A 20,269-nucleotide genomic window follows, 5' to 3' on the forward strand; every position below is an offset into this window, starting at 1 on the left:
AAAGTCGGGTATGCTCTGGCCCACACAGCGTCTGTAGTTGTAGAACCTGTGTCTGGCCATGTGTAGGCTGCTCGTTGGCTTCAGGTAGTCTCTTACCAGTGTGCTCAATTCTTCAAACGACTTGCTTGCTGGTTTCTCGGGTGCCAACAGATCCTTCATTAAAGCGTATGTTTTCGAGCCACAGCTGGTCAAGAGATGGGCTCTTCTCTTGTCTGCCTTATCGTCGCCTAACCAGTCTTTGGTTAGAAAGCTTTGCTGGAGCCTTTCTATAAAGTCCTCCCAATTGTCTACTGCATTGTACTTTTCATCTGATCCATTGTTCGCCATTCTGTGGATTCTGTAATCCCGTAACCCGTCGCCACTGTAAAGCCCTGTCCCCTCAGTACAGATTCACACGAGGTATGTAGTGAAGTCAAGGTCACTCTGGACCTGCACCTTTATTTCACAGCTCTGGAATGCTGCACTTGCCTGAGACCTGCCCTTATATACCTGTCTCTTGCAAGTGCACCCCTGGTGGTAATGTATGCTGGTGGTTACAGGTCATATCTTATTACAGTCATGTATAGCATGTTAGGATACAGTTATATATAATAATGTGAGATACATGACAATTACAGTTGCCCCTCACAGGCTATTCTCACCCCACCTTATTTCCTCTTTTATTGTAACCCCTCATTCCAGTTCGCATGCAAACCATCTCTCCCCGATATTCTGTCTGTTCTCTACCTCTGTTGATCTGAATTACCCTCCCACAGCACTCCATCCCACTCACGCTCTATTCTCTCCTGCTCCCCCTTCTCTCCCACTGTCTTCTCTCTCCTATCCTACTGTCTTCTACCTCCCTTTCATCTCTTCCCCATCCCCTCCCCTCATATCCCCTTCCCTTCCTTCCTCTCCGGCCTCCTCTCCCTTACCCCTCCTCACCTTCCAATCTCTCCTCCTCATCCCCCACTACTTTTCCCTGTCACCCTCCTTTATTTGCTTCTTACTCCTCCCCATTACATGCCCGTCCCACATTGGTTTCATTATTCTCACCCTCAAATCCTGCTTCCAGAGCATATACTCTGGGCAGACACTCCAATGGAGTTCTGAAAGAGTGCTGCACTGTTGGAGGTGCCATATTTCACCTGGGACTTTGGCGCTATATAAATTCAAGTCTTTATTTTTTTGACTGCCCATGCACAACGACACTGGAAATCAACACATCTTAAATAAATTTGCTGATATATAATCTGAGCCTCAGTTTGATAGTGAATATTTATCTGCCCAAGGAACGTGAGGAGGTCACATGGCAACACATGATATATTCTAGTAAGCCAAAATACAGTGGCAGAGTTTGATCACAATCTTGTTACAGTTACCTAGATATTGGGAAGATAAGTGTTTTAGCGGACATTGGATCAGCGTACAGGATCATAGAATCAATGAATGGTTACAGCACAGGAGGAGGCGCCTGAACTGGCTCTCTGCAAGAGCACTTCAGCTAGTCCCACTCCCCTGCCCTTTCCACGTAGCCCTGCAATTAACTTTCCTTCACTTACTTATCCAATTCCCTTTTGAAAGCCACAATTGAATCAGCCTCCACCACCCTTTCAGGCAGAGAATTCCAGATCCTAACCCAGAATTAGTCACAATATCCAGTTGAGGCTGAACCAGTGTTTTATAAAGGTTCATCAAAACTACCTTGCTTTTGTACTCTATGGGCTGGATTTTCAGCTCAGTTAAGCCTCAGTTTGTGCCCAGAGAGATGATAAATGGTGTTTCTAGGTGTAACACCGGGTGCCCAGCTTTTACCGCCTGGCCGGCAAATTTGGCTCATGGTTTGCGGTGGTGCAATAACTTACTGCACAGTCCTCTAGTTTCACTGGGATTGAAATTCAGTTGATAACGCATGGTAATAACGCTGGCGTTAGGTGTTAACTGGGAATTAGGCGTCTGAGAGTGGCACTCGGTGCTTTTCATGCCTGATGCGAAATTCGCTTGAAATTTTTTAGGGGCGTGAAAACGTAACATCCCACCGGCTAACACTATGGAAATCTTGACGTCAGTAGGCTTGCAATGCCTCCTTGGCGTCCTTCTTGCCACATTCACTTTTGCCGCCTCACTTAACGGCTGGCGTCCATGATGCCTGAAAAAGTTGGACTGCAAAAGGCAGAGAAAAAAATCGGTGTTGCAACCGGAACTCAGAAGTCTTGGTCAGTGCTGTGTTTGATGCTCGCACAGACAGTAGGGCGTTGGCGTCGCACTGCTGCTGACTCGTCAGATTGACTACCTGTATCTGGGACACATTGGCTGCCATCTCGGCTAACTTTGAAATCTCTCTCTTGCTGTGACCTGTGCCAAGTGATGAGGGCAGTGATTGCACACCACTTCATCCTGTGGTGCCGACTTGAAAGGCATTGGCTGCAGGGACAGCTTATGGCAAATGTGGATCCTCTCCAGAGGAGAGGCCCCAGATGGCAGGGCAGGAGGTCGTACACATGCAGGGTTTACCGCGCGCATTACTCTTAATCTTGAGATGTCTGAGGAGCAGTGCTTAAGAAGGCTGAGGTTCCGCAAAGAGGTGGTCACGGAGCTTTGCTACCTTCTGCGGACATACCTGGCGGCTGACACCAGCATTAGGACCTCGCTGTCAGTGGCAATGAAAGTGACAGTAGCACTGAATTTCTATGCAACTGGCACCTTTGAATCTCCTGTAGGCGATAAATGCAACAGCTCGCAGTTTGCAATACATTGCTGCATTTGCCAGGTGACCGATGCTCTCTACGGCAAACGATTGGACTACATCAAGTTCAGCATGTCAAGGGAAGACAAGGATGAATGCAATCGTGGCTTTGCCAGGCTAGCGGGCTTCCCCAGGGTTCAAGGAGCTATTGATTGTTCGCATGTGGCATTGAGGGTCCCGCCCCACAATGGAGAGATCTTTCGGAATCGCAAGGGATTCCACTCCCTCAACGTAGAGCTGGTCTGCGATCAAAGGCAGATGATCCTCGCTGTCAATGCCTGATATCCTGGCAGCTGCCACGATGCCTTCATCCTGTGGGAAACCAGTGTGCCACAACTCTTCAAGCCACCGCATGTAGGCTGTGGCTGGCTCCTGGGCAACAAAGGATATGGTGTGGCCCCTCTCCGCAATCCCACCATCCCTGCTGAGCAGCGCTACAACACCAGTTATACCACAACCCAGGCCATTATCGAGCAAACTATCGGGATTCTGAAGCAGCGTTTCCCCTGCCTTGACCGCTCTGGAGGGGCATTGCAGTACTCACCTGATAGAGTCTCCATGATTACCGATGTCTGCCGCATGCTGCACAACCTGGCCATTATGAGGGCCCAGCCATTAATGGCAGGGATGGATGATCCATCTCAGGAGGAGGACGACGATGCCGAGGAAGACGAGGATCCTCAATGAACATAAGAACATAAGAATTAGGAACAGGAGTAGGCCATCTAGCCCCTCGAGCCTGCTTCGCCATTCAACAAGATCATGGCTGATCTGGCCGTGGACTCAGCTCCACTTACCCGCCCGCTCCCCGTAACCCTTAATTCCCTGATTGGTGAAAAATCTATCTATCTGTGACTTGAATACATTCAATGAGCTAGCCTCAACTGCTTCCTTAGGCAGAGAATTCCACAGATTCACAACCCTCTGGAAGAAGAAATTCCTTCTCAACCGGTTTTAAATTGGCTCCCCCGTATTTTGAGGCTGTGCCCCCTAGTTCTCGTCTCCCCGGCCAGTGGAAACAACCTCTCTGCCTCTATCTTGTCTATCCCTTTCATTATTTTAAATGTTTCTATAAGATTACCCCTCATCCTTCTGAACTCCAACGAGTAAAGACCCAGTCTACTCAATCTATCATTATAAGGTAACCCCCTCATCTCCGGAATCAGCCTAGTGAATCGCCTCTGTACCCCCTCCAAAGGCAGTATATCCTTCCTTAAGTAAGGTGACCAAAACTGCACACAATACTCCAGGTGCGGCCTCACCAATACCCTATACAGTTGCAGCAGGACCTCCCTGCTTTTGTACTCCATCCCTCTCGCAATGAAGGCCAACATTCCATTCGCCTTCCTGATTACCTGCTGCACCTGCAAACTAACTTTTTGGGATTCATGCACAAGGACCCCAGGTTCCTCTGCACCGCAGCATGTTGTAATTTCTATCCATTCAAATAATATTCCCTTTTACTGTTTTTTTTCCCAAGGTGGATGACCTCACACTTTCCGACATTGTATTCCATCTGCCAAACCTTAGCCCATTCGCTTAAACTATCTAAATCTATTTGCAGCCTCTCTGTGTCCTCTACACAACCCGCTTTCCCACTAATCTTTGTGCCATCTGCAAATTTTGTTACACTACTCTGTCCCCTCTTCCAGGTCATCTATGTATATTGTAAACAGTTGAGGTCCCAGCACCGATCCCTGTGGCACACCACTAACCACCGATTTCCAACCCGAAAAGGACCCATTAATCCCGACTCTCTGCTTTCTGTTAGCCAGCCAATTCTCTATCCATGCAAATACATTTCCTCTGACTCCGCGTACCTTTATCTTCTGCAGTAACCTTTTCTGTGGCACCTTATCGAATGCCTTTTGGAAATCTAAATACACCACATCCATCGGTACACCTCTATCTACCATGCTCGTTATATCCTGAAAGAATTCCAGTAAATTAGTTAAACATGATTTCCCCTTCATGAATCCATGCTGCGTCTGCTTGATTGCACTATTCCTATCTAAATGTCCCGTTATTTCTTCCTTAATGATAGTTTCAAGCATTTTCCCCACTACAGATGTTAAACTAACCGGCCTATAGTTACCTGCCTTTTGTCTGCCCCCTTTTTTAAACAGAGGCATTACATTAGCTGCTTTCCAATCCACTGGTACCTCCCCAGAGTCCAGAGAATTTTGGTTGATTATAACGAATGCATCTGCTATAACTTCTGCCATCTCTTTTAATACCCTAGGATGCATTTCATCAGGACATGGGGACTTGTCTACCTTGAGTCCCATTAGCCTGTCCAGCATTACCCCCCTAGTGATAGTGATTATCTCAAGGTCCTCCCTTCCCACATTCCTGTGACCAGCAATTTTTGGCATGGTTTTTGTGTCTTCCACTGTGAAGACCGAAGCAAAATAATTGTTTAAGGTCTCAGCCATTTCCACATTTCCCATTATTAAATCCCCCTTCTCATCTTCTAAGGGACCAACATTTACTTTAGTCATTCTTTTCCGTTTTATATATCGGTAAAAGCTTTTACTATCTGTTTTTATGTTTTGCGCAAGTTTACCTTCGTAATCTATCTTTCCTTTCTTTATTGCTTTCTTAGTCATTCTTTGCTGTCGTTTAAAATTTTCCCAATCTTCTAGCTTCCCACTAACCTTGGCCACCTTATACGCATTGGTTTTTAATTTGATACTCTCCTTTATTTCCTTGGTTATCCACGGCTGGTTATCCCTTCTCTTACCGCCCTTCTTTTTCACTGGAATATATTTTTGTTGAGCACTATGAAAGAGCTCCTTAAAAGTCCTTAAAAGGAGGAGGCAGCATGACAGTGCTGTGGGTGGAAGGACTGCTTGTCAGAGACTCATCGATTCCAATGAATGAGTCTTGACGTGCTGAATGCCCAACCTATACACTTGGGCATCAACTCAACACATCGCTACATACCCTGCAGCCCTCCGTCTTAAATAATCAGTGCATCATCATGTGAACAATCCAAACTTGCTTTATTACAAACATAAATCGTGTGTGGTGAAAACAACCACAAGACAACAACTTCATCCCCAACACATCAACATACCCACAAACCCCCTTCAAACATTCTCATAGAAATCCAAATAGGCCTATTGACATCAATTCATTTTGTAACAAGAGAGCCATCTCTGGCGAGTACCAAACAATTGTGGGATCGTTCATCCAAGTGCAACAATTTACATGAGTTCACATTGCAACCAGTTAGCCATCTCTGTTGACTATGAACCAAGTGTTAGGTGCGTCATATAATTGTAACTAATGTTAAAAGCTCATATCTTCACAAGGTCAGCATATGTGGCCACTTTCACAAAGGTCTTTACCTTGTCTTAAGGAGGGCTTTACAACCCCTTCCCTTATCCCTTCTCCCAGGACTACTGCTCCTCCTCAATGGGATCTCAGGGCCTTTAGCAAGGCTGGTAGTTGGTTGCTGACTTCGATCCGCAGCCACACATGATGGCCTAGCAGGACGTACACGACCGGCTCGGACCCTGGAAGACCCGGCTGCGGACTGCATTACCTCAGCATGGGTGGAAACACTCTGTTGTGGATGGGGTGTGGAAGCGGCAGCTGCGAAGGCAGAATGATGTTGTCCTGAGAAACGACATCACGGTCCAATTGGCTCAACAGGCCATGGCAGAGGATCATCATCAGCAGAAATCTAGGTGAGGTCAGAATCCTGTGCTGGGTCGGCAAGGTTAGGTCCTCATTCAACTGATGTGGCCCCAGACCAGATGGCAACAGTCAGTGCATCTGTTGAAACGATTTGCCTCTGCATCAAGAGTGTCTGCGATTGCAGTACAGCAGAGAGCTGATTCAGGACACCACACACTGATGGCATTTGTGTATGGAGGCCTACAATAGCATCGGCCTGATGCTCAATGGCCACTGCAACATCAGCCACAGCCCGTGCCATAATATCTGAGATCCTATGGTCACTGTTTGTATCCAGCATCAGTTGGTATCTACCAAGGATGGGCTCGATGGGCTGCTGAGAGTTATGACTCCTCCATCCTCACAGCTAGTGCATCAAGACTCTGTGGCACCTTTGCTAGTGCACCCAGCAAATCACTGTGCAATTGCAGGGATTGTCTTGCAACAACCTCGAGGCCGGGCTCATCATCAGAGTGCTGCTGAGCATCACTCAGGCGCGCACTCACCTTCCGGGGAGCTGGCCCCCGGACTTCCACTCCTCCGTGGCATTGCTGGAGGCTATTGGGTCCCAGAGCATCACCCACCTCTGCCTCCCCCAACACCCCTTGGTCAGCCGCGCTGTTGGCCCTGCTCTCCAACGGTGCAGCCTCCTGCGTGATGTCGAAGGAGGTGTCGTCCTCTTGCTCCTCCTCGTCCTCTTGCTCCTCCTCGTCCTCTGGATCATCGCCACCATTTGCACCCGTAGAAGGTGCCAAGAAGGCCCCAGTGGATCTGGCTGGTTATCTGAAAATACAAACACAGAACGGTGGTTACCTGCAAGGGAAGGGGTCAGGATCGGGAAAGGCATTTGTGAATTGCAGTCTCGTGGAATAGCTATGCGTTGATGGTGTCAGGGCCAATTTTCCTGCAGGTCGCTGCAAAAGAACTCAACATACTGTCACTGTCCCGAGGAGGGTCGGGCACACCCACCAGGGCAGCTATCTGTTCCTCCAACGGAGTGAGCACTTGGAGGTCAGACTCCCCACCACCAATCCGCATTTGCTCTCGGCGGTTGTGGGTGAGCTTTGCCTGTAACAATAAAGAGAAAGTCAGAGTTAGAGGCCTTCCGTCAGTGTGTCCGATGCGCCTTACATACTTTACTACCATTTATTCTATGAGAGTCTTCACAGCTCGATGTTTAGTACATTTTACTCTATGAGCGTCTTCACAGCTCGATGTTTAGTACATTTTACTCTATGACAGTCTTCACAGCTCGATGTAAGTACCATTTGCGGCGTCGACTTGCTGTGGCAATGCTTGAATTCGGGTGACAGGACCTCACAGTAACGGGGAGGCTACTGTCTTCGAGACACATATGAAGACTAAGGAGTAAACAACATGAGGGGTGGGTCTGTAGAGCCATGCAGCAAGATTAACAGCGCATGTAGGCCCTTGCATTGGGAGAAACTACAAATGGGAACCTTGACTGTGCCTCACCCACTTAGAGCATGGATTCAAAAACATTACATTGAGCAGAGAGTGCACATTGAGGTGAGAGCATAGCATGTTGAAGTTTGAAATTGAAGATACTCACCTTCACCAACCGTTCCACTTTTTCCAACATTGCATAGTTGTCCTTGGCACCGTGTCACTCGCAGACACTTGCTCTGCTATCTCCCTCCATTGCCTTCGGTATGTTTGGGGTTGGGGTCTCCTCCCAGCCTCTGTCCTCAGCACCTGGCGACATCTCTCTAGGACATCAAGGAGTGCATCCACTGCGGCATCTGTGAACCGATGTGCACACTGACGAGCTGTTGCTGCAAGGTTTTCTATCCTCACGCTCTGAGTGAGTGCGTAGGAAGCGAATATAGCCACAAGGCATTGAGACGGCCAATCAACGTCTCAATTCAATCCAGGTGGCGCCACTATGTCTGTGGCGCAGCTCCAAATGATGCCTAAGTCCCGGATGTTGAGCCTATGCTTAATGGCCCACTTAGCATAACGTAGCCCATCCAGGTTAAGTATGCAACGCCATGATTTAACGCTGCTATCAATTCTTTAGGCGTCAACACTGAATTTCACATTTGGGGAGCGCACCTGAAGCGAGACGTTAAAAATTTCTCTTATGCGGTGACAACGCCTCAATTGACAGTACCAAATTTCGATCCCACTGCGATCATGACATCAATTGTCGTGCAATGCTCTGCTACTGCCCCAGATGCAAAATTCGGCCCTAATGCTTAATTTAACACCTGCCCCAGGAAATGTCTGAAAAAACAGACATTCCCCGGGTGCAGCAGGCGGTATTAGCAGCATATTTAAATGGAGAGATTAGGCTCCACATCGCAGGTCACATTGACTATAACTGTTGCGTACACCACGCTGTATGAAACTCTGACTTGCAAACGGCTCTTTTATCTGCCATTACAGTGCTTTTACAAGGTGAGTGAGAAAATGTAATGGGGGTATTACTAGTTCACCAGCGCATCATGCCCCATGCTATTGCCAGGTGGCATCAAGCTAGAAAAAGGGCTCTTAGCCATGTCGGTCCATGGATGAGGAGAGGCCGAAGACGTCTGGGGAGGAGGGCTTATCCCCCACGGGTTTACAGGCACCAATGCTCATACCTCCAGCTCTCTGATGAGCAGTGTGTGAGAAGGCTGCGCTTCTGAAAGGAAGTGCTGACAGAGATATGCCATCTCCTATAGGCAGACCGAAGCCTGGACACTTTGGAGGCAGCCTTCAATACTCTCCTCAACAGGTATCTGTTATGTATGCAACACCTTGTAACCAGCATTCTACCGCCACCAGAGGGCGCATCTGTTGAAGTCCCAAGGAATCCCAGCATCCCTTATAAGCAGGTCTCCCATGCTGTGGGAGCACTCTGGAGTCAGAATAAAAGAGACTAAGGTCACACTTACTGAAGTCTACAGTACTCAGTCACATTGCTTTATTTGAGATATAATCGCTAATGAACCATCACGTGAAAATGCAGAGAACTGTTGGTATCCTGGAGAAATTCTCAGAAGGTGATGATTGGGAAGCCTTCGTGGAGCGACTCGACCAATACTTCGTTGCCAACGAGCTGGAAGGGAATGAGAACACTGCCAAACAAAAGGCGATCCTCCTCACCTTCTGCGGAGCAACAACCTATGACCTGATGAAGAATCTTCTTGCTCCGGTGAAACCAACAACCAAATCGTATGAAGAACTGCATACACTGGTCCAGGAGCACCTAAATCCGAAGGAGAGTGATCTGATGGCAAGGTATCGATCTTATACACATCAATGGTCTGAAGGCCAGGACGTGGCGAGCTACATCGCCGAATTAAGGTGCCTTGCAGGACATTGTAAATTCAGTGGATTCTTAGAGCAAATGCTCACAGACTTTTTTGTGCTAGGCATTGGCCATGAGGTTATCCTTCGCAAATTATTGACTGTTAATACACCGAACCTGAGCAAAGCCATAATGATAGCCCAGGCATTTATGTCCACCAGCAATAACACCAAACTAATTTTGCAGCATAAAGATGCATCAGCAAGTACTGTGCACAAAGTAACGTCATTTTCAGGCAGGAATGCATATGGCAGAACATACACGCCTGAGCTGCACGACCTCAGATGACTCAGAATCCGCCATCAAGTGTGAATGCGAAGCAATTAACACCTTGTTGGCGCTGCGGAGGTGATCATCGAGCCCATCAATGCTGCTTCAAACACTATGCGTGCAAAGGCTGTGGAACAATGGGACACCTCCAGCGAATGTGCAGACGAGCTGCAAATCCTGCAAACCACCACGTTGCAGAGGAAGACCGATCCATGGCGGATCAAACTGAACTAGAGACTCGAACCGAGGAGGCAGACGTGTACTGGGTACACACCTTCATCACGAAATGTCGACCGATCATGTTAAAAGTTGAACTGAACAGAATTCCAGTATCCATGGAATTGGACACGGGTGCGAGTCAGTCTATCATGAGCAAAAAGGCCTTCGAGAGGCTGTGGTGCAACAAGACACAAAGGCCCAAGCTGAGCCCTATTCATACCAAGCTGAGAATTTACACTAAAGAGCTGATCCCTGTAGTTGGCAGCGCAGTAATAAAAGTCTCCTATGATGGAGCGGTGCACGAACTACCCCTATGGATTGTACCAGGAGATGGCCCCACACTGTTCGGCAGAAGATGGTTGGGAAAAATCCGCTGGAACTGGGACGACATCCGAGTGCTGTCGTCCTTCGACGACGCCTCATGTGCCCAGGCTTTGAGCAAGTTCCCGTCGTTGTTTGAGCCAGACATTGGAAATTTCTCTGGAGCGAAGGTGCAGATCCACTTGGTTCCCAGTACACGACCCATCCACCACAAGGCATGTGCAGTGCCCTACATGCTGTGAGAGAAAGTGGAGATCGAGCTGGACAGGCTGCAATGAGAGGGCATCATCGCGCCGGTTGAGTTCAACGAGTGGGCCAGTCCGCTTGTTCCGGTTCTCAAGGTCAATAGCACGGTCAGAATTTGTGGGGACTATAAAGTAACGATTAACTGTTTTTCGCTGCAGGACCAGTACCCGCTACCCAAGGTAGATGACCTATTTGCGACGCTGGCAGGAGGAAAGACCTTCACCAAGTTGGACCTAATCTCGGCCTACATGACGCAGGAGCTGGCGGAATCTTCGAAATGCCTCACCTGCATCAACACGCACAAAAGCCTGTTCATCTACAATAGATGCCCGTTTGGGATTCGATCGGCCGCGGCTATTTTTGAAAGGAACATGCAGAGTCTGCTAAAGTCGGTTCCGCGCACCATGGTTTTCCAGGACGACATATTGATCACAGGTCGGGACACCAACTCTAACCAAATAGATTCTGTCCTTGACCCCTCCAGAACATCCTCTCTCTCCAGCACTGTATTCTCAATAATCAATACTGCCACCCCACCTCCTTTCTTTCCTTCCCTGTCTTTCTTGGAGACCTTATATCCAGGAATATTCCAATCCTGCCATTTTTTGAGCCAGGTCTCCGTTATCGCCACAACCTCATATTCCCATGTGGCTAGTTGTGCCTGCAGCTCACAAACCTTATTTACCACACTTCATGCCTTCACCCACATGCACTAAGATTGATCTTTAACACTCAACCCATGTAGTATATTGTTGGTAAAAAGACTGGCATTTTCCTTTTACTTGAGTGGTGCCAAAAATAGTTGATGCTGAGATGTTCAATAGCTTTATTTCTTCCTTAAGCAAAGCAAGCAACTTACAAGAAAAGTAGGTTTATGGCCAGAGCACAATGAATGTAAGCATGCATTCTAACATTGTACTAAACATTCTAAGCACAAAATGGCTCCTTTTATAAGTTTTTTTTTCCCTTTAGCAGATTTGAATCCTCCTCCTTTCCCTTGATTGGCATCCTTCTGCCACCTGATCTAAGATGGCTCTTCCCTTTCTATATTTTTGCACCAGGCCTAGCATGATCTGAAACCCTGCACATACACTGTTCTTATCTGTTTCATTCTTCTTTCTTATCTGTCTGTTGTTCTGTGTGAAAATTGCAAAGAAGTAGCTGGATTTTAAATAACTCTTTTATCTTTCAAACCTTTACAACCAAAGGCCGCCTTCTGGCATACTTTCAAGGTCCAGTCACAATGCCTTTATTCACTACACTGTTGCTACCAAGCTCACACACAACCTTATAGTATGTTTTCTATTTTGTATGCTAAGCTAATTTTTTATTTCCCATCAATCTCTCTGCCCCTTTTTTATGACATTTTCTAATATGGACCATGTTCCAACATATATCCAGTGTAAAAACCCCAAACTGTAATAATCTACTCTAGACTTCACTTCCTTTATAAATAGTTAACGTGATGTTGTATAATTCCACATCACTTTCTCTTATTCAGGCATTGTAAATCTCCTACCTATTGTAAGAATAAAAGTGTTTAGTAATGATAAAATTGATTCTGTATATATATATATATATAAATGTTAAAAGTGTAGATTATACAAAAAGACAAGTTTGAAGAGACAAAATGCATACCTTCCCCAAGTTCATGTCTCCTGGCTGGGCAGAGCTCAAATTACAAAGGAAGCATGGCTTTGAAACTCACTAAACTAGAAAAGATGTTAATTGGAAAGCCATTAACCTAATCAAGGAATGACACTGGCCCTCCAGACAGACACATGTATGAGGAGAAGCCAATCAGGAACAGCCCTGGAACCAAGATCCAGTCCTGAGGCTTTCTGAGAAACTATGGCCTTAAGAGGTATAAAAACTCAAGCCAAAGATTGCTGGGTCTCTTCTCGCTCTTCTCCTTAGCACATGGCAAAAGCAGGACCTCCCTCCACAGACAAAGAAGCAGAGGGAAGTAAAGTATACATTTTTTATTGTAACATCATTGTATCTGTTGTAACTAAGTAGATCAGTAGGATAGCTGAGAATGGCTGTTTCTCTGATAGATGTGCATGTGCATGTGTGTTTAATAAACTATTCCAAATTGTTTTAAAATAATCGGTCTTGCTGTCAATTTAATGCCAGAGATTTAGAAATCTTACACCCTGGCTTTTCTTTCAAACCATCCTCTGCCACCAACTTATAACTAAAGAAGCCACAGCTGTTTTTATATCACTCTCTACCCTACCACACCTGACACCAATATATCCTTTAACCTTAAACCCCTTACTTAACCTTACTAAAGTAAAACTGAAAAGAAAATCAGTCTGAGCTCCAGTTCCAACCTCTTCCACCATGCCTTACAATCGTAACAAATATGCATTTAGAGATACAGACCGTGTAACGGTTAGTGATTCATGGCCTTGTTTTTGACAACCTTGACTCAGAAGGGATCACATGTGGAGCTTTAGTTCTGTGAAGATGAAAGGAACTGCTGGAAAAATAAATGACAGTAGAAGAAACTTTTGGACTTTCTTTACAATTCCAACCTGCAATTAAACCTGCACAAAACTCACAGCTGCATATTTGAGTTGTTAGACTAGTCTGGGTCAGTAAATCAAAGCAATGCCTGTCTACGTATGTATATCAGTTCCATACCTGCATTGCTTGTGAGCCAAATAAGATATATGTTCACACCATGCTATATTCAGGCTAATTTCCTGCACAAGGCAAGCATTCCAAATGCTCAACATTTTTTGTTATCATCATCATAGGCAGTCCCTCAAAATTGAGGAAGACTTGCTTCCACTCTAAAAGTGAGTTCTCGGGTGACTGTACAATGCAATATGGGAATTACAATCTCTGTCACAGGTGGGACAGACAATGGTTGAAGGAAGGGGTGGGTGGGGAGTTTCGTTTGCCGCATGCTCCTTCCGCTGCCTGCGCTTGTTTTCAACATGCTCTTGGCAACGAGACTCGAGGTGCTCAGCGCCCTCCCGGATGCTCTTCCTCCACTTAGGGCGGTCTTTGGCCAGGGATTCCCAGGTGTCGGTGGCGATGTTGCACTTTATCAAGGAGGCTTTGAGGGTTTTTAGGTGATAGACCAGCAGCATACATCACTAAAAGTAGTGATGCAGGTTAACAAAGCCATAAACAAAGCACTGGGGTTAATTTCTAGAGTGATAGAATTGAAAAGCAGAGAAGTTATAGAAACATAGAAACATAGAAAATAGGTTCAGGAGCAGGCCATTCAGCCCTTCTAGCCTGCACCGCCATTCAATGAGTTCATGGCTGAACATGAAACTTCAGTACCCCCTTCCTGCTTTCTCGCCATAACCCTTGATCCCCCGAGTAGTAAGGACTTCATCTAACTCCCTTTTGAATATATTTAGTGAATTGGCCTCAACTACTTTCTAAACGTTTAAAGGACCTTGGTTAGACCACACTGAGTACTGTGTAGAGCTGTGATCTCCATATTATAAAGCAGATATAAAGGCACTGGAGAAGGTGTATAAAAGATTTACTAGGATGGTACCAAGTTATACCTATCAGGAAAGATTGAACAGGCAGGGGCTCGTTTCTTTAGTCCTGATAGAGGTCTTCAAGATTATGAAAGGGTTTGATAGGGTAGATGTAGAGATGTTTCCACTTGTGGGGCAGAGCAGAACGAGGGGCCAAAAATATAAGATAGTCACTAATAAATCAAATAGGGAATTCAGGAGAAACCTCTTTACCCACAGAGTGGTTACAATGTGGAACTCTCTTCCACAATGAGTAGTTGAGGCGACTACCATAGATACTCTTAAGAGGAAGCTACATTAGAGAGAAAGGAATAGAAGGGTATGTTGGTGGGGTTAGATGAAGGGTGGGAGTAGTCTTGTGTGGAGTATAAACATAGGCATGGATCTGTTGGGCCAAATGACCTGTTTCTGTGGTGTAAATACCATGTAATACCTCACATAAGAAGAAAAAATACATGGGGCCAGTTCTGAAGTACCCAATGAGGTCACAAATCTAAGAGTCTGTTACTGATTGAGTAATAATTGTGGCTTTAAATATGTTCAAAATGCTACAATGAAAATGACCTGGCAGAACTTGTTACAAATCAAATTTTCAAGCCGTGAAATCCCCTCTCTCAGCATTGGCACTTAAGTTCGGTTTCAGCAGAAAAATGGTGGCCTCTTTGCTTCCGGCGCAGGGAGTAGCAGTTGCCATTTTTGGGAAGATCAGTAGCACGGCTGTTGCCTGTGTTCGGCAGAAGAATGAAAATGAGGCAGATTGTGACTTCAATCCGCGTATAATGCTGATTTGATGCATGACCTGTTTTGAATGTCACCAATCGTCTGTACGCCCTCTTCAAAGGAAGCACAGCTGAATGTGCATTCAGCTGCATGACCGATACCCCACCAGTGCTACTTAAAGGGATACAGTCAATTTTGAGGAAAGTTGCTTTTTGCTTTTGTACTGATTCCTGTACAGTTTTTTTTTTGTACGTTCCGGGATGTAGGCATCGCTGGCAAGGTCAACATTTATTGCCCATCCCTAATTGCTCTTGAGCAGGTGGTGGTGAGCCGCCACCTTGAACCGCTGCAGTCCTTGTGGTGAAAGTACTCCCACATTGCCGTTGGGAAGGGAGTTCCAGGATTTTGACCTAGTGACGATGAAGGAATGGCGCTCTATTTCCAAGTCAGGATGGTGTATAACTTGGAGGGGAACTTGGAGGTGATAGTGTTCCCATGCACCTGCTGCCCTTGTCTTTCTAGGTGTTAGAGGTCGCAGGTTTGGGAGATGCTGCTGAAGAAGCCTTGGTGAGTTGCTGCAGTGCATCTTGTAGATGGTACACACTGCAGCCACGGTGTGCCGTGGTGGAGGGAGTGAATGTTTAAGGTGGTGGATGACCTCCACACGTGGTGAGTTCCAGGGCTGTGACCCCCCCCTACCCTCCCACCCTGAACCCCGGTGGGCCACTGACCCTCCCAATGCCTGTCCCCAACCATACCTCGGATCACCTACCACCGAGGGTGCTACCCAGCGCCGAGCCTGCGGCCAACATCTCGCCGCAGGCAACTAGGCCCATATAGCAGTGCCTGGTCTCCAGTCATCTTGGACCCCCTTGCCACTGGATCAAGACCTCGCTCAGCTAAGCCCGTGTGGTAGCCGGTGTGCAACGACCACCGCACGTTAAAAGAACTCTCGAACAGACATCTTCCACTCTGTTAACATGAAGTTCAGGACCTCGAACATCAGGACCCTATGGACAACCCCAACATCGACCGGCCGGATTGTCGCACCGCCATAGTTGCCCGGGAACTTGGGCGCTTTGATATCGACATCTCCGCCCTTAGCGAGACCCGGCAGGCAGGGGAAGGCCAGCTCAAGGAACAAGGTGGAGTTTACACCTTTTTCTGGAAAGGGAAACCAGAAGAATGCCGTCTCTATGGAGTCGGCCTCGCCATTAAAAATGAGCTGGCTGACCGCCTCAAAAACTCCCCCTGCAGGGTTAACGAACGCCTCATGACTCATCGACTCACCCTATCCCGGAACCAGTGCACCACAATCATCAGTGCGTACGCCCCAACACTCGATACAACTGATGAGGCCAAAGAGGATTTTTAAACCAACCTCTCAAAATCCCTGTCCTGGGTCCCCATGGGCGACAAACTGATCCTCCTCGGTAACTTCAACGCCTGGGTTGGCAAGGACACAGATCTCTGGGGAGATGTGATTGGCAGAGAGGGAGTAGGGACAGCTAACTCAGTGGTTGTCTACTCCTGACAAAATGTCTAAAGCACGAATTTGTCATCACCAACACCTTGTTCCGCCACAGGGACAAATATAAGGCATCGTGGCAACACCCTCGCTCCAAGCACTGACACCTGCTTGACTATGTCATCATCCGAGCCAGGGATCGCAAGGATGTGCGCATCACCCATGCCATGACAGGAGCCGACGACTGCTGGACGGACCACCGCCTAATCCGATCCATCATCGACATCAACAAAGCCCCAAAGCGGAGGGGGCAGCAGAAGCAGTGCCACAAAAAAGTCAATGCTGGAGCACTTAAGGACCCAGCTAAGAGAGCCCTATACAGCCAGCGCCTCACAGCTAACCTGGCGTGCCTTGACAACCCCGAGTAGCAGAATGCCCACAGTGCTTGGTCTGCCCTCCAGGCCTCCATAACCAGTGCCTGCAAAGAGATACTCGGTTACCCAACCAGGAAACACAAGGACTGGTTTGATGAGAATGATCAGGAGATCCAAGGGCTAATAGATCACAAGCATAGGGCATTTCTGAGCCTTAAACAACAACCTAATGCGGGAGCAGCAAAACAGCATTACAGACGGCTCAAGGCTGAGGTCCAGCAAAAAACCCGGGATCAAAAGAACAGGTGGTGGATGAAGAAAGCACAGGAGATACAGCAGCTGGCCGACAACCATGATGTGTGAGGATTCTTCATCGCAGTCAAGGCCATCTACGGGCCAAGATCCCACTCCGCTGCTGGCCAAGAACGGGGAAACACTCAAGGACACGGAGCAGTCAGAGCCCGCTGGAAGGAGCACTTCGAAGATCTCCTCAATCGAGACTCTAACTTTGACTCGAGTGTTCTCGACTCCATCCCGCAGCATGCTACCTGCCACCACCTCAGTAAAACCCCAGCAGTGCACAAGGTAGAAAAAGCCATAAGACAGCTTAAGAACAACAAGACTACGGGAGCGGATGGAATCCCCACTGAGGCACTGAAGTATGGCGGAGAGACACTGTTAGCGCGACTACATGACCTCACACCTCTCATCTGGAGGGAGGAGAGCATGCCGGGAGATCTCAGAGATGCAGTGATCGTGACCATCTTTAAAAAAGGGGACAAGTCTGACTGCGGCAAATACAGAGGAATCTCTCTATTATCAGCCACTGGGAAAGTTGTCGCTCGAGTCCTCCTTAACTGTCTTCTCCCTATGGCTGAGGAGCATCTCCCAGAGTCACAGTGCGGATTTTGTCCCCTATGGGGCACAACAGATATGATTTTTACAGCGTGACAACTGCAGGAAAAATGCAGGGAACAGCACCAGCCCTTATACATGGCCTTCTTCGACCTTACAAAGGCCTTTGACACTGTCAACCATGAGGGTCTATGGAGTGTCCTCCTCCATTTCGGATGCCCCAAAAGTTCGTTACCATCCTCCGCCTGCTCCACGACGACATGCAGGCCGTGATCCTTACCAATGGATCCATCACAGACCTAATTCACGTCCGGACCGGGGTCAAACAGGGCTGTGTCATCGCCCCAACCCTCTTAATCTTTCTCACCGCCATGCCCCACCTCACAATCAACAAGCTCCCCGCTGGAGTAGAACTAAACTACAGATCCAGTGGGAACTTGTTCAACCTGCGCCATCTACAGGCCAGATCCAAGACCACCCCAACCTCTGTCGTCGAGCTACAGTATGCGGACAACGCCTGTGTCTGTGCACATACAGAGGCTGTACTCCAGGACATAGTCAACATTTTTTACTGAGGCGTACGAAAGCATGGGACTTGCGCTAAACATCCGTAAGTCAAAGATCCTTCACCATCCTGTCCTCACCGCACAGCATTGGCCCCCAGTCATCAAGATCCACGGCGTGGCCCTGGACAACGTGGACCACTTCCCATATCTCGGGAGCCTCCTATCAACAAGAGCAGGCATCTACTATGAGATCCAACACCGCCTCCAGTGTGCCAGTGCAGCCTTCAGCTGCCTGAGGAAAAGAGTGTTTGAAGACCAGGCCCTCAAAACTGCCACTAAGCTCATGGTCTACAGGGCTGTAGTAATACCTGCCCTCCTGTATGACTCGGAGACATGGACCATGTAGAGTAGACACCTCAAGTTGCTGGAGAAATATCACCAACGATGTCTCCGCAAGATCCTACAAATCCCCTGGGAAGACAGGCGCACCAACATCAGTGTCCTCATTCAGGCTAACATCCCCAGCATTGAAGCACTGACCACACTCGATCAGCTCCGCTGGGCAGGCCACATAGTCTGCATGCCAGACACAAGACTTCCAAAGCAAGTATTCTACTCGGGGCTCCTTCACGGCAAACGAGCCAATGATGGGCAGCGGAAACGCTAAAGGGAAACCCTCAAAGCCTCCCTGATAAAGTACAACATCCCCACTGACACCTGGGAGTCCCTGGCCCAACACCACCCTAAGTAGAGGATGTGTATCCGAGAGGGTGCTGAGCACCTTGAGTCTCTACACCGAGTATGCAGAAATCAAGCGCAGACAGCGGAAAGAGCGTGCGGCAAACCAGTCCCACCCACCCCTTACCTCAACGACTATCTATCTGTCCCACCTGTGACAGAGTCTGTGGCTCTTGTATTGGACTGCTCAGCCACCAAAGAACTCACTTCAGGAGTGGAAGCAAGAGGGACTGCCGATGATGATGATGATTGATGGTGTGCCAAATGGGCGGTCTGCTTTATCCTGGAAGCTTCTTGAGTGTTGTTGGAGTTGAACTCATCCAGGCAAGTGGAGAGTATTCCATCACACTCTTGACTTGAGCCTTGTAGATGGTGGAAAGGCTTTGGGGAGTCAGGAGATGAGAACCTCCTCACAGAAAACCCAGCCTCTGACCCTTTTCTTTTTGCTACATTATTTATGTGGCTGGTCCAGTTAAGTTTCTGGTCGATGGTGAGCACAAGGATGTTGATAGTAGGGGATTTGGCGATGATAATGCCGTTGAATATCAAGTAGAGGTGGTTATTGCTTGGTACTTATGTGGCGTGAATGTTACTTGCCACTCATCAGCCCAAGCCTGAATGGCGTGCAGGTCTTGCTGCATGTGGGCATGGACTGTTTCATTTTCTGAGTTGAGAATGGAACTAAACACTGTGCAATCATCAGCGAACATCCCCACTTCTGACCTTTTTGATGTAGGGAAGGTCATTGATGAAGCAGCTGAAGATGGTTGGGTCTAGGACACTGCCCTGAGGAACTCCTGCAGAGATGTCTAAGGGCTGGGATGATTGACCTCCAACAACCCCAGCCATCGTCCTTTATGCTAGGTTGTGTCTAATTCCCATTGACTTCACTTTTACTAGGGCTCGATGATACCACATTCAGTCAAATGCTGCCTTAATGTCAAAGGCAGTCACTCTCACCTCACCTCTGAAATTCAGCTCTGTCAAAAGCCCTGTGCAAAGCTAGAGCTGGACTCCTCCATGCTCCTTGACATTGGATTCAGGCTTTCTGGCAGGCTTGCCAATGCAAACATTTCATTTTGCATACCCTTCAGTGTTCGTCTGTAGGCTGCCCTATCGAAGTCTTCATCTGAGTCCTGTGCAGCAGAACTCGTGTGCGACCTCGCACTCCGGAGACCTGGTAGCAGCCCAGTCGTGCTCAATGTCTCACCGCATCCAGATCCTGTGTCTAACCTATCCTCCAATGTACACGGAGTGTCAGTATCTGAGCTGGTGGCTGGGAGTGCGTAATCGAGTGACGGTGTTTCTTCTTCTT

At 47.7% G+C, this 20,269-nt stretch overlaps 1 protein-coding gene across 1 annotated transcript; it reads left to right on the top strand.

Annotated features, from left to right (window-relative positions):
- The first annotated feature begins 2,518 nt into the window (after nt 1-2,518).
- On the top strand, nt 2,519-3,412 carry LOC139262735 (putative nuclease HARBI1). Its single transcript, XM_070877887.1, has 2 exons — nt 2,519-2,841; nt 3,019-3,412. Exons 1-2 carry the CDS (start codon nt 2,519-2,521, stop codon nt 3,410-3,412), a joined length of 717 nt encoding a protein of 238 aa, XP_070733988.1.
- The last annotated feature ends 16,857 nt before the right edge of the window (nt 3,413-20,269 follow it).

The sequence above is a fragment of the Pristiophorus japonicus genome, chromosome 4 (genome assembly GCF_044704955.1).
Source record: "Pristiophorus japonicus isolate sPriJap1 chromosome 4, sPriJap1.hap1, whole genome shotgun sequence".
NCBI classification, from domain to species: Eukaryota; Metazoa; Chordata; class Chondrichthyes; family Pristiophoridae; genus Pristiophorus; species Pristiophorus japonicus.